The following is a 14430-nucleotide window of genomic DNA, read 5'->3' as shown; positions in this document are numbered from 1 at the left end:
TCCCTGATAGCTCAGTTGGTGAAGAAACCGCCTACAATGCAGGAGACCCCAGTTCAATTCCTGGGTCAGGAAGATCCTCTGGAGAAGGGATAGGCTACCCACTCCAGTATTCTTGGGCTTCCCTTGTAGCTCAGCTGGTAAAGAATCTGCCTGCAATGCAGGAGACATGGGTTTGATCCCTGGGTTGGAAAGATCCCCTGGAGAGGGGAAAGGCTACCCACTCCAGTATTCAGTCCATGGGTTGCAAAGAGTCAGACATGACTGTGTCGATTTACATATTTTTAAATAATTATATTTAATTAACCTAATTTTTGGTTATTTTTGTATTATATACATTCATGCAAACTGCCTCAAAATTTTTAGGGAACAAGGAGGAGTATAAATCTAAAAACAAACATTTCTCATCATGCATATTAAGTTTTTTAGTTTCAATTATTTGTTTAGTTGTATCCCAAGACTAGGTGATCAATAAAACCTCTCAAATATGCTTCCAAATTTATCTGTAACTTGACCATTTTGATAATAAAGTAGTTACATTCACCAGAACAAAATTCCCAAATAATCCAATAATAATAAAGACAAAAAAATAAAAATTGCTTCATTTTAAAAAATATTTTTGTTGTTTTCTAGTATTATTTTGATATTAAGTTTAAAATATTAGCATTTTATAAACCATTTTTATAACTTTTATAGCATTTTAAATAAATCAACAGGCATAAATACTTTAATACTGTAGTGATTCACACATACATATATGCATATTTGCACTTTTATTATTATTGGCCATGCTGCATGACATGAGGGATCTTAGCTTCCTGACCAGGGATCGAACATGTGTCCCTTGCAGAGGAAGGATAGAGTCTTTACCACTGGACAGCCAGGGAAGTCCCTGAGTTTTTATTTATAGATTTTTTTCCCCAAAATTATATGATTTAACACTGGAATTAAATATTTAAAATCAGTACCGTCTGGGAAAATATGGAATGACTGGTTGCTGTACATACACTTTACCTCTCTGTCAGCCCCTAATGATGAGGATTATTTCTTAATCATTTGTGTATCCTAGAACTGAGCTTTCTGGCTTGACCAGAGTAGGCACATAAGAATGTTGATGAACTACACTAAAACAGCAGGATTCTTGAAAAAATTATTGGGCATTGATTATCCATCCGGTCCTTTTAAATGCTGAAAGAGAAAACTAGTAAGCATACAGATGGGGCTACTAATATACAAGACCCAAAAATGTACTGTTTCTTACCTGATGTGGACTGCTTCATCATGTTATGCATTAAGAGACAGAGTAAAAAAAGTGAAAATATATAGAATTTATTTAAATAATACTTAAGACATTCTGATATACACATTACAACTTAAAAAAAGTTAACAAAATCTTAAACTCTATCAACAAAGAGATTGGACTTAAGGATTTCTCTGCACATATTAAGCAAGGCTTACCAAACAAAGCATTTAGTAATTAGAAAAGGAAAGTGATAAGTGAAGACATACAACTTATAAAGAATAAAACAAAACGCAGTATAGTTAATAAGAAAACAGGAAACTGTCATGTTCAGTCTGATGAACATAGGTTTTGACAGGAAACAGCAGCGTTTCTAACTGCAAGACAGTAAAAATTCAGACACTAAAAAAAGAGTATTAAAAACTATTACAATTATTTCACATAAAAATTACACTAAAATTTTAAAGCAGGGAGAATCTGCAGGGGTGAATATTCTGAAGCCTCAAAGGACTTCATAATCAACTTGGTCTACTTCATTCACTAAATAACTAAAGGTTAAGACAGAAGTTTCTTTCGTAAAACAGAAAAATGTGATATGTTTTACAGATATACAGCTTTTAATATAACTTAATAAGTAACACGGAAATTTGTTCTAAGAAAACTTGTTCATCTGGGTCGCTGACCATGTAGACAGAGGACACAGCATGTTCTCTATGTATTTGCTTTTTTTCTGCACATTATAGAACAGTGGTACCTTGAAAAAGTTAGGGTTAACTTTACAGTTGATTTTAAAGCGACACAACAGGTTAATCTTCTGCCATTTTCAACATGTAGAGGTAACAGAATTAATAATGAACACTTATATTGATATGATGCTTTAAAGTTAAAGTTCTGTGTATATTATTTCAAGTTAAAATTTTTTCCCCATGTGTCTGCTTGGAGGTTGAATTGTACAGGCAACTACTACTTTCTGAGATTCAAAAGAATAAGAAGGACTGCACTGAGTATTTTGAAAGACAATCAATCCACAACAAAGTGGAAAAAAGTCATCCACACACCAAAAAAACCCCTAACCAAATGAACTTTGATCACTACTAGACAGGGTTTAAACCATTGAAGTGAGTCATGTGATACCAAGTGAACTGCAAAACAGTTGCAGTAAGTTTCCAAGACTGAGTCATATCAGATTATAAAAGCTCCTATTTGTACATCTGGGTCTCTATAATCAATCTTTGTAAAACACAGGGCTATAGGTTTTAAAGCTAAATGTAACACTTCTATAAGTGATCTATAATATATAAAAATAACTATACATTATCTTATATGAGCAGATAAGTCCAATAATATAGATTTGTATTTCTAATTTATAAAGGTTTTACTCTTTTTTCCCCCAAAGTTTAATCAGTGATTTTGCTGGATTCCTTACAAAATAATTTTAATAGTTTTCAAAATTTTAAATACATGTAAATGAGAAATAATACAGTCAGTATATTTATTCTCAATTATCAGCCTTAAAAACGGAATTACACACATGACAAAGATTAAAACTAGTGACAAACACACAAACCAAAAGATTTCCAGTGAATCAGAACCGGAAACCAATAAAAGTGATCAGTCGGAGGTCATGACCTGCTGATCATTGCATTACATAGACAAGAGCCAAAATTCAGACTTACAGTAATTAAAATTCAGATTAAGTTGAAAAAATAAAAAATTTTATTGAAATAATATAAAATAGGCAACGCTGACAATGTTTTTGGCACTAATCTATGTATATCTCTTTAAAGCCAGATGAAACACTTAAAATTAAAAATATATAGTCTATGTTAAATGTATAAAATGCAACGGTTAAAACTCATACTGTTAGAAGCAAAGAAAAAATATGTATACACATTAATAAGTGAAAAAGAAGGAAAGTAAAGTTTGGAACTGAAGAAACCTATACTGTGCATTTGTTACGAGAGAAGGATGGGGGGGGGGGGCGGGGAAATAAAAGCCATTTACAAAGAACTGTTAGTTTTTCTCTAGTGCATACTTAGATTTATCCAGTACACTGAGGCAAACAAAATGAAACTGCCATTGCGCTCTTCCTGGCAGCTGACACATCTTGATAAAATTGAAACCATTAACATTATTTAGAAGGTATTCTAATGTCAATGGTGATGAGGTTAGGAATATATGAGGTTCTATGTAAATTTATGACCAATTACAGGAAATAAATCACTTCACACTTGTTTCACTCTGAACTTTTAAAGCTACATCAAAGTACCACGTACATTTCATATGATTTAACCTTTAGCTGGAGCACTGAAAAAAAAATTCAAACCTTCAGCAAAACATCCTCATAAAAACAAGGTATTTTTTTTCTATCTGGATTGAATTCCTAGGAGGAATTATTCTTCTCTAAAGCTGAATCATAGGTTTTATCAGTCCATCTAATCAACCAAATTTTAAATCATTTATTTGATAAAGGATTTGTGTCTAGACTTATAAAGAATTCTTACAACTAAATTATAAAAAGATAACCCAATTTGAAATGGGCAAAAGGTCTGAGTAGATAGGTCTCTAAAGAAGATACAAATGGCTAATGAGCATAGGGAAAGATGCTCAATTGTCATTAACTATAGAGAGAATATAAATAAAAAAAAAAAACAAAATGAGATGACATTTACACTTACTAGGATAGCTATGTCTCTGGCCATACCACCCTGAACACCCCCGATCTCGTCTGATCTCGGAAGCTAAGCAGGGTCGGGCCTGGTTAGAAATTGGATGGGAGGCCACCTAGGAATACCGGGTGCTGTAGGCTTTAAAGGAGAAGGCAATGGCACCCCACTCCAGTACTCTTGCCTGGAAAATCCCATGGATGGAGGAGCCTGGTGGGCTGCAGTCCATGGGGTCGCTAGGAGTCGGACACGACTGAGCGACTTCACTTTGACTTTTCACTTTCATGCATTGGAGGAGGAAACGGCAACCCACTCCAGTGTTCTTGCCTGGAGAATCCCATGGACAGAGGAGCCTGGTGGGCTACCATCTATGGGGTCGCACAGAGTTGGACACGACTGAAGCGACTTAGCAGTAGCAGTAACAGGATAGCTATTGATCCCCTGCCCACCCCCTCCCCCCCTCCAAAATAGAGAATAACAAGTACTGCCAAGAATGTGAAGAAACTAGAACCCTCATAAATAGCTGGTGGGAATATACAATGGTACAGCTTCTTTGGAAAACAGTACGGCAGTTCCTCAAATGGTTAAGAGTAGAGTTATCATATAACTCAGCAATATCATTAATAAGTACACATTCAAGACAAATGAAAATGTTCACAAAGAAACCTGTATATAGATGCTTGCAGCAGCATTATTTAAAGTAGCCCCAAAGTGAAAACATCCCAAATGTCTATCAACTGATGCACGGATATATAAATTATGGTATACCCATATGAAGGAATATTATTAGGCATTATGAATGAAGAAGTACTGATACATGCTACTACAAGGATGAACTCTGACAAGATTATACCAAGTACAAGAAACCAATCACAGATGACCACATATTGTATAATTCCATTTAAATGAAATATCCAGAACAGAGAAATCAACAGAGACAGAAAATGTCAACAGATTAGTGTTTGCCTAGAACTAGCAGAAGAGAACCTTGAGGGAATGTGACTAACTTTTGAATGAAAAAAAGTTCTACAATTTATTGTGATGATGGTTGCACAACTCAGTGAATATACTAAAAACCACTGAATTGTACACTTTAGGTGGGTGAAGTGTATTAGACATGAATTAAAGCTCAATAAAGCTGTTTTATATACATACACACACACAAAAAATATTTATATCTATTTACATATATGTCAGATAGCCATTCTGTGGATATATTTTTAACAGAGATATTGGCAGACTGAAAAGAAATAATTTTCTATTTAGGAGGTGAAGAAAACTTAATTGATTAAAAAAAATTCATCAACAACGTTAACCTTCATTTAGTTTTTTCCTCAACATAAAAAGAAATGATGGCTACCTTCTACAGCTTCATTTTAAACAGGCAGAAAATATTCATAATAAAATGTTTATTTCTTTAGACTGAAGTTAAAGGAGATGAATTCATTTATAGTATTTACTTTTTTCAGAAACTAAAACTTCTGATGGAAAAATAATTTTAAAAATATACAATATACATACATAGCCACAAACCCATGCTATTTTATCACTGAACACAAAATAAGCTTTCAAACAGACAGGTCAGTATCCTCTCTTCCTCATTTGGAGGTACTCACAGGCTGCTTAGTTAAGATTGGGTCCTTGCAAACCACATGACCTCATGAATGCTATCTTATCATATCACAGGTTCCTCACACTGACCACAACAACTTAAATCAGACAGTCAGGAAAGTAGCACTGAGTCTTTGACACGTACTATTGGTATGACATTTTCGGCTGTCCAGCTTGCGGGGAGTGAAAATCTGATTATCTCATGTCCAACTGCATCTGCGAGATATGGCCCATGAAAAGCACATGACTTACTGCTAAAACTTCCAACCACAATGTAAGAGTTTTAGTTTTGTAAATCTGAGAGAGCTAGCTATTCATCTTGTACCAATTTTCCTTTAATCAACAGTACATTTGTGAAGCACATTTTCTAAGGTTCCTAGTTTGAAACACTATCAATACTATACTATTGTTTCTTTAAAACTGAATTACATGATGCAAAAAAAAAAAAAAGCCAAAGTTTTAAAATAACTGATTATATTTCCAAATCTTAGTGTAGTTGAAGAAACTGGATTAATATTTAAGAATAGATAGCATTAACAAACAAATGTGAACTACTGGGTAGCTTGGTTAAAAATAGCACAAGTATATCTAAATTAGACTGAAAAAAATCCAAATTGGCTCTGAAATGCATCATTTAAACCAAGGCCTTAATAGGAATATAACTTAAAACATAATTAAGGATGAAGATTTTATTTAATGCACTTCCTCTTGTTCAAGAAAGCTTTACCCTCAGCCATCAGCTAAATCTCTGTAAGTGCTTTTCTTCACTACCATACACTAAAAACAGACTAATAAGAAGGCACTCTGGTTTTAGAGGTGCCCCTCTTTATTGATTTCTTTTTTTTTTTTTTTTTGAGGATAAAAAGGAGCTATTTATTTGTTAATAAAAAGAAAAATAGGTGACAGATATGAACAGATATTTTACCAAGAAGACATACAGATGGCAAATAAACCATGTGGAAAAAGAAAGATCAACATTATGATTCTTTGCTGCTGCTGCTAAGTCGCTTCAGTCGTGTCCAACTCTGTGCGACCCCAGAGATGGCAGCCCACCAGGCTCCCTTGTCCCTGGGATTGTCCAGGCAAGAACACTGGAGTGGGTTGCCATTTCCTTCTCCAATGCATGAAAGTGAAAAGTGAAAGCGAAGTCGTTCAGTCATGTCCGACTCTTCGAGACCCCATGGACTGCAGCCTACCAGGCTCCTCTGTCCATGGGATTTTCCAGGCAAGAGTACTGGAGTGGGGTGCCATTGCCTTCTCCATCTTTATTGATTTCTACAGTTACTTGTTCTGGAGCTCTTTACATACCTCTGAACCTTTGCATATGATGGTTTCTCTGCCTGAAATAGCTTTCTACTCTCCTTGTCCTGGCTAACTTCTATTCGTCCTTCAATAAAGAGTTTAGGCACCCCCACACCCAGAAATCTTTTCATATTTCTAGGCTGTGGCACCATACGGTTCTACCACAGCACTGCCAATACTGACTGGCTCTCCCTACCAGTCTGAATTCCTTCACAATTGGGACTATGACTTTTATACACCTAGCACAGGACTGGGATGGAAAGGACTTTATAATGACCATTTAAATAACTGTTTTGGAATGCAGAAATTGAGGCAAGGCCTGAAGTATGCCTGAGAGTTAAAAGATGTCCAAATACTCACTGACTGAATGAATGTATGAATAGGCATCCTAAGGCCACACAGTTAATCAGTGGCAGAACTAGCCCCACACTCCAGGATGACCATTTCTCAACCACCTACAGTAAGATGGAGAGCAAAGACACAAAATTCAGAAACAAAACTAAACTTATCAAATGAAAACACCCAAAGAACCACAAACAAAATCCAGAATGCTATTAAGAACCTGATAAGTTGCATGGATATCTATTCTCCCCTCTTTATTTTATTAATGTGTTTAGCAGTAGTGAAGGAGAAAGTCAGAGTTAGATGAAGAGTCGGGATAATCAGCTTTCAAATAAATGAAATAAATTAAAAAAATGAACACTAAACTCTTGAAACCTGAGCACACAAATAAATTCCCTGGATTTTAAAATCATAGCTCATTTTGGTTGCCCCATGTCAGGTTGAATGAAAATCTTCAAGTACATCTTATCAGTGTCATTACAAATGTCAACAAACAATACTGTAATCATGCTAAAACCTTATTGGTATCATACATATGATTGAAATGTCTTTAGGCATTTATATCTTATTTTCCTCATGTCTTAGATCTAAGAGTATACTATTAGATGACCTCTTCATGAAAGGCTAAAAGGAAGTCTCTTCCACCCTTACTGAAATAAATCCATTTCAGTTCAGTTGCTCAGTCGTGTCTGACTCTTTGCAACTCTATAGACTGCAGCACGTCAGGCCTCCCTGTCCATCACCAACTCCCAGAGTTTACTCACCGTTGACTCACTTACGTTGAGTCAGTGATGCCACCCAACCATCTCATCCTTTGTCAATCCCTTCTCCTCCCATCTTCAATCTCAGTATCAGGGTCTTTTCAAATGAGTCAGCTCTTCACATCAGGTGGCCAAAGTATTGGAGTTTCAGCTTCAACATCAGTCCTTCCAATGAATATTCAGGACTGATTTCCTTTAGGATGGATTGGTTGGATCTCCTTGCAGTCCAAGGGACTCTCAAGAGTCTTCTCCAACACCATAGTTCAAAAGCATTAATTCTTCAGCGCTCAACTTTCCTTATAGTCCAACGCTCACATCCATATATGAATACTGGAAAAACCATAGCCTTGACTAGATGGACCTCTGTTGGCAAAGTAACATCTCTGCTTTTTAATATGCTATCTACGGAGGAGCCTGGTAGGCTGCAGTCCATGGAGTTGCTAGGAGTCGGACACGACTGAGCGACTTCCCTTTAACTTTTCACTTTCCTGCATTGGAGAAGGAAATGGCAGCCCACTCCAGTGTTCTTGCCTGGAGAATCCCAGGGACAAGGGAGCCTGGTGGGCTGCCATCTCTGGGGTCGCACAGAGTTGGACACGACTGAAGCGACTTAGCAGCAGCAGCAGCAGCAGCAGGTTGGTCATAACTTTTCTCCCAAGGAATACTAATAAGTAACTACACCAACTGTCACTCTAGGCTTTATAGTTAGTTCCATTTCCTTTAAAAATGCTTAGTATTATCTGCCTTTATTTCTTATAACTCAAGTGGCATTTGACCACTTGGGTATATGCAGCTTCCTTTGAAGTGGTTTCTTGTGATATGTTTCCAATCTAACAGCCACAGAGTAATTGTTGGGACCATTTATTTAGCAATTTACAGATCAGTACAGTTGTCCCTCAGTATCCAAGGGAGACTGGATCAGGACCCTGTGTATACCAAAATCCACAGATGATCAAGTCCCTCATATAAGATGGAGTAGTATTTGCATATAACCTGTGCACATCCTTCTGTATAATTTAAGTAATCTCTAAATATGGGGATTCCCTGGTGGCTCAGTGGTAAAGGATCTGCCTACCAATGCAGGAGATGCGGGTTCGATCCCCAGGTTCGAAAGATCCCCTGGAGAAATAAATGGCAACCCGCTCCAGTACTCTTGCCTAGAAAAGTATACTTCCTACAATGTCTTGCACAATATCAGAAAAAATTCCATCTGATACAGCTTAATATTCAAGCCTGACTTTACACTTATAACTGGTTCTGTTCCTTGGCCAATGGCATATTATTTCTTGAGGACACTTACTTGTCCTTTAATTCAGAGTACCAGATCCGAATTTCTAGTTCCAGACTGATTCTTTATTTTGTAAATTGGCAGTTCACCCAGATTTTGTCCTAGAAATTTTGTAAAGAAACCCTTCTAGAGGCATGTCCTACTTTAGTCAATACTTCTAAAAGGCTCCTTTCCTTGGTATCTCATCTTTTCTGGGTTCTAGTTCCTTCTCGCCTTGGTTTCTAGTTTTTGAAAAATTGATATTGGAGTATAGTTTTACAAAGTTGTGTTAGTTTCAGGTATACAGCTAATTGTTTTATATTTTTCATTTTTCTTTTCTAAGTGATTTAATTATTTCACTTTACCCTCTCCTACCAGAAACTTTTTTCGTATTCTCACAATTCAACTCCAAATTTCTTAATGAAACTACCATCATTAGAAACATTATTATTCACTAACAAATCAAAATTTTTCTTTTTACCTACAGCAACCAGGATACACAGATGTATGTAGTTGAGTAGAACACCCTCTTTTTATGAATGTAACATAAAACTATGAGATTGTCTAAAAGTCCTGTGTTGGATTATCATTGTTTTTCTTTATATGAATGTGGTATATTATTCTTTTAGGAGGCAACGAATGAATGGAAACATATCACTGGAGATTTTAAAAACATCTGGAAACAATTGCTGGAAGTTTGGCCACTGGTTGGATTACTTTCCCATCACAGGTCATTATAAGATACTGAGATAGTTCCCTGTGCTATACAGTATGTCCTTGTTGCTACCTATTATACATACAACAGTGTGCATATGTTAATTCCAAACTGCTAACTTCTCTCCCTTTCTCCCTTCTTTGGTAACCATAAACTTGTTTTCTATGTCTGTGACTCTATTTTGGTTTTTAAATAAGTTCATTTGTATAATTTTTAAAATTCCACATACAAGTGATATCATATGATATTTGACTTTCTATAAATAGATTCTTGAAACAGAATATATCGAATAGCTGAGCTAATTTACATAGTTGAATAAGCTTGTATTTCTTAAGTAATATGTATATATGAAAATGGGTTGACAATTTTTACTTAATTCTAGGTTTCTAGAAATGTCAGATTTGGCTAAAAAATCTCAGTTGCCTCTGTTTCCAGAAAATCATCTAATATTTAAAAGCTAAGATTTTAGTGGCAACCACTGGAAACTAAAGCAGAATTTAGGGTCAAGTCAGACCACTTCCCCAGTCTCAGATTATATAGAAGTCTAACCTGAAGAAAGAAAAGTAAGGAATACTAAATGAGGATAGATTTCTACCACCTAAAAATTGACTCTCATCTGAGAGACAGAATTACTTTTAATTCAATTAAACTCCTATTAAACTCTTACTTTGTCTACCATAAGACAGCTGAACTGGTCGACAGGATTGGCAAGGCACTGGATTGGAGTAGATCAGAAGCTCCAGGGCCTAGGCAGTAGTTCTGTCTCTGCCACTAAAGAGCTGCACAACTTTGGGTAAGTCCCTTCAACTCTTGGGTACTCAGGTTCCTCATTTATTAAGTGAAAAACTAGATAAACTTTAAGAACAAGTCTGGTTTAAAAAAAAAAATATATATATATATTTCACTTTTTTAAAATCTTAGTTTTAAGTCTTTTACATAGTGCTATTATTCCAGACTTAAAATACTGGACACTGTTCAATAAATATTTTCTTAATTATAATAAGATGAACTGCTTACCTGAGAAAATGGAATATGTTAAGAGTAGTAACAGTCATTTAAAGAAGTCATTAAAGAATCAGTTTTTTATCGATAAATGGAGATTGCAAGATTAAAAACCAGTGCTACACATTTCATTCAAGAGCCTTAAAGCAATTTTCATAGGAGTACAATTATGCCCTATCATAGACAGAGTGCCTAATGAACTATGGACGGAGGTTCCTGACATTGTACAGGAGACAGGGATCCAGACCATCAACATGGAAAAGAAATGTAAAAGAGCAAAATGGCTGTCTGGGGAGGCCTTACAAATAGCTGTGAAAAGAGACGTGAAAAGCAAAGGAGAAAAGGAAAGATATAAGCATCTGAATGCAGAGTTCCAAAGAATAGCAAGGAGAGATACTGATCCTCAGCGATCAATGCAAAGAAAGAGAGGAAAACAACAGAATGGGAAAGACTAGAGATCTCTTCAAGAAAATTAGAGATACCAAGGGAACATTTCATGCAAAGATGGGCTCGATAAAGGACAGAAATAGTATGGACCTAACAGAAGCAGAAGATATTAAGAAGAGGTGGCAAGAGTACACAGAAGAACTGTACAAAAAAGATATTCAAAACCCAGATAATCACGATGGTGTGATCACTCACACTCACCTAGAGCCAGACATCCTGGAATGTGAAGTCAAGTGGGCCTTTGAAAGCATCACTAAGAACAAAGCTAGTGGAGGTGATGGAATTCCAGTTGAGCTATTTCAAATCCTGAAAGATGATGCTGTGAAAGTGCTGCACTCAATATGCCAGCACATTTGGAAAACTCAGCAGTGGCCAGAGGACTGGAAAAGGTCAGTTTTCATTCCAATCCCAAAGAAAGGCAATGCCAAAGAATGCTCAAACTACCGCACAATTGCACTCATCTCACACGCTAGTAAGGTAATGCTCAAAATTCTCCAAGCAAGTCTTCAACAGTACATGAACCATGAACTTCCAGATGTTCAAGCTGGTTTTAGAAAAGGCAGAGGAACCAGAGATCAAATTGCCAACATCCGCTGGATCATGGAAAAAGCAAGAGAGTTCCAGAAAAACATCTATTTCTGCTTTAGGGACAATGGCAAAGCCTTTGACTGTGTGGATCACAATGAAATGTGGAAAATTCTGAAAGAGATGGGAATACCAGACCACCTGACCTGCCCCTTGAGGAACCTATATGCAGGTCAGGAAGCAACAGTTAGAACTGGACATGGAACAACAGACTGGTTCCAAATAGGAAAAGGAGTACGTCAAGGCTGTATATCGTCACCCTGCTTATTTAACTTCTATGCAGAGTACATCATGAGAAACGCTGGGCTGGAAGAAGCACAAGCTGGAATCAAGATTGCTGGGAGAAATATCAGTAACCTCAGATATGCAGATGACACCACCCTTATGGCAGAAAGTGAAGAGGAACTCAAAAGCCTCTTGATGAAAGTGAAAGAGGAGAGTGAAAAAGTTGGCTTAAAGCTCAACATTCAGAAAACTAAGATCATGGCATCCGGTCCCATCACTTCATGGGAAATAGGTGGGGAAACAGTGGAAACAGTGTCAGACTTTATTTTTTTGGGCTCCAAAATCACTGCAGATGGTGACTGCAGCCATGAAATTAAAAGACGCTTACTCCTTGGAAGGAAACTTATGACCAACCTAGATAACATATTAAAAAGCAGAGACATTACTTTGGCAACAAAGGTCAGTCTAGTCAAGGCTATGGTTTTTCCAGTGTTCATGTATGGATGTGAGAGTTGGACTGTGAAGAAAGCTGAGCACCGAAGAATTGATGCTTTTGCACTTGCTAGATCTCCTCCTAGCCCACTGGTGGTTTTGGTCTCCTTCGCTGGCTCTCTTGACCTTAAAGGTGAGGAGCACCACAAACTTGCTTCTAGACCCCCTTTCTCTTTATTGACGAATGCTATTTATATGCCAATGACAAATAAACCTATTTTTAGCCCCTGATCTCTTTTTAGAGCCTCATACTCACATATCCATTGTCTGCCTGCTATTTTCATTTTAATGTTTAATAGGAATCTCAACCTTAAAACTTTGGATCTTCTACCTTCCCTAACCTCAGTAAGTTGCACCAACAACTATCAAGCATCTCTGGAGTCAATGACTACTCTCTCTCTCATGTTCCTCACACAATCCACCAGCAAGTTCTCTACCTCTAAAACATCCACCACGCTAAGATTTCCACTTCTGCTCTTACCTGGACTATTTTAATGGCCTCCTAATGAACCTCCCTATTTCCATTCTTACTTTCCTACAACCAATTCACCACATAGCAGGCAGGGCAAATCAGATCACATCATTCTTGCTTAGCCAAAAATAAAGTCCAAATGATTGATCCTGGCTTACAGAACATTATATAGGATTTGACTCTCTTTCTTTAGTCTTACCTCATACTATTTTTTTTCCCATTCTCTACTATACTTGAGCCACATTAGTATGGTTTCTCAAAAGTCCACTTCATTTTTTCCAGGGTCTTTGTGCTAGCTTTTTTTTTCTGCCAGGAATGATCTTTTCACTGTTTTTTTGCACATCAGAAGCTCCTTAGCATTCCTATCACAACTTATATGTTACCTTATCAGCAAAGCCTTCCACAAACATTTCTTCACTAAAAACATTTTCATGGAGTACCTACCACATGCCAACACTATTCTGGATGCTAGGGGAAAGGTACTCAGTCTTATTAGTAATTAAGGAAATACTCATTAAAACTGTAATGAGAACCCTCTTCACAGTCAGAATTACTAAAATTAGATAAAGACCGACAATCCCACATGCTGACGAGCATGTAGAACAATGAAAACTGTCTTTATGGCGCACGGGAGTATACACTGTTGTTGTTGTTATTTAGTCACTAAGTGGTGTCTGACTCTGTAGCTTACCAGGCTTCTCTGTCCATAAGATTCCCCAGGCAAGGATCCTAGAGTGGGTTGCCATTTCCTTCTCCAGGGGATCTTCCTGACTCAGGGATTAAACCCATATCTCCTGTATTAGCAGGTGGATTCTTTACCACTGAGGCCACGTGGGAAGCCCAATAAACAATAGCAATGATCTTAAAAGGCCAAAACAGAAGTAATTTAAATATTCACCAACAGAATAGATAAATAAATTGTGGTATATTTATATAAAGAAAAGTTACATAGCAATGAGAATGAATAACCTAGAGCTACATTTAAGAATAACATGGTTAAATTTCACTAGCAACTTTGAGCAAAAGAAGCACGGCACAAAAGAAGATATACCATAAGAAGTCATTTACATAAAATTTAAAAACTTAAACCACTGTATTAGAAGTTGAGACCATAGTTATTTCTGAGGAGGAGGGTATGACTGAAGACAGGATGGGAGAGAGCATGAATGGAGCTTTGCAGTCTATCTCTTGGACCTGGGTGGTGGTTACATGGATGTGATCTCTGTGATAACTTACTGAGCTGTAAACTTGTCACCTGGGCACTTTTCTATAAGTAATACTTCTATAGAAAAGTTTTAGAAGTTTG

General features: G+C 36.7%; 1 protein-coding gene and 1 pseudogene across 18 annotated transcripts in view; one reads left to right on the top strand and one right to left on the bottom strand.

Moving 5' to 3' along the window:
* EVI5 (ecotropic viral integration site 5) overlaps window positions 1–14430 on the bottom strand; it is a 234351-nt gene that overhangs the window by 15583 nt on the left and 204338 nt on the right. For 2 of the 18 annotated variants that reach the window (XM_027536501.1, XM_027536504.1), the window contains exon 20: window positions 1259–1271. The exons of 13 other annotated variants lie outside the window; for them this stretch is intronic. In XM_027536501.1, coding sequence (XP_027392302.1) covers window positions 1259–1271 — 13 coding nt within the window. Of the gene's footprint in view, window positions 1–1258; window positions 1272–7176; window positions 7272–14430 lie in introns of all 18 variants that reach the window. 3 more of the 18 variants (XM_027536502.1, XM_027536505.1, XM_027536498.1) reach the window with 2 other exon arrangements.
* Window positions 3928–4046, top strand: LOC113890555 (annotated as a pseudogene).

This window comes from Bos indicus x Bos taurus, chromosome 3, assembly GCF_003369695.1.
Source record: "Bos indicus x Bos taurus breed Angus x Brahman F1 hybrid chromosome 3, Bos_hybrid_MaternalHap_v2.0, whole genome shotgun sequence".
Taxonomy (NCBI): Eukaryota; Metazoa; Chordata; class Mammalia; order Artiodactyla; family Bovidae; genus Bos; species Bos indicus x Bos taurus.
Note: the sequence above shows the minus strand (reverse complement) of the source record. Positions and strands in the feature narration are given on the sequence as shown.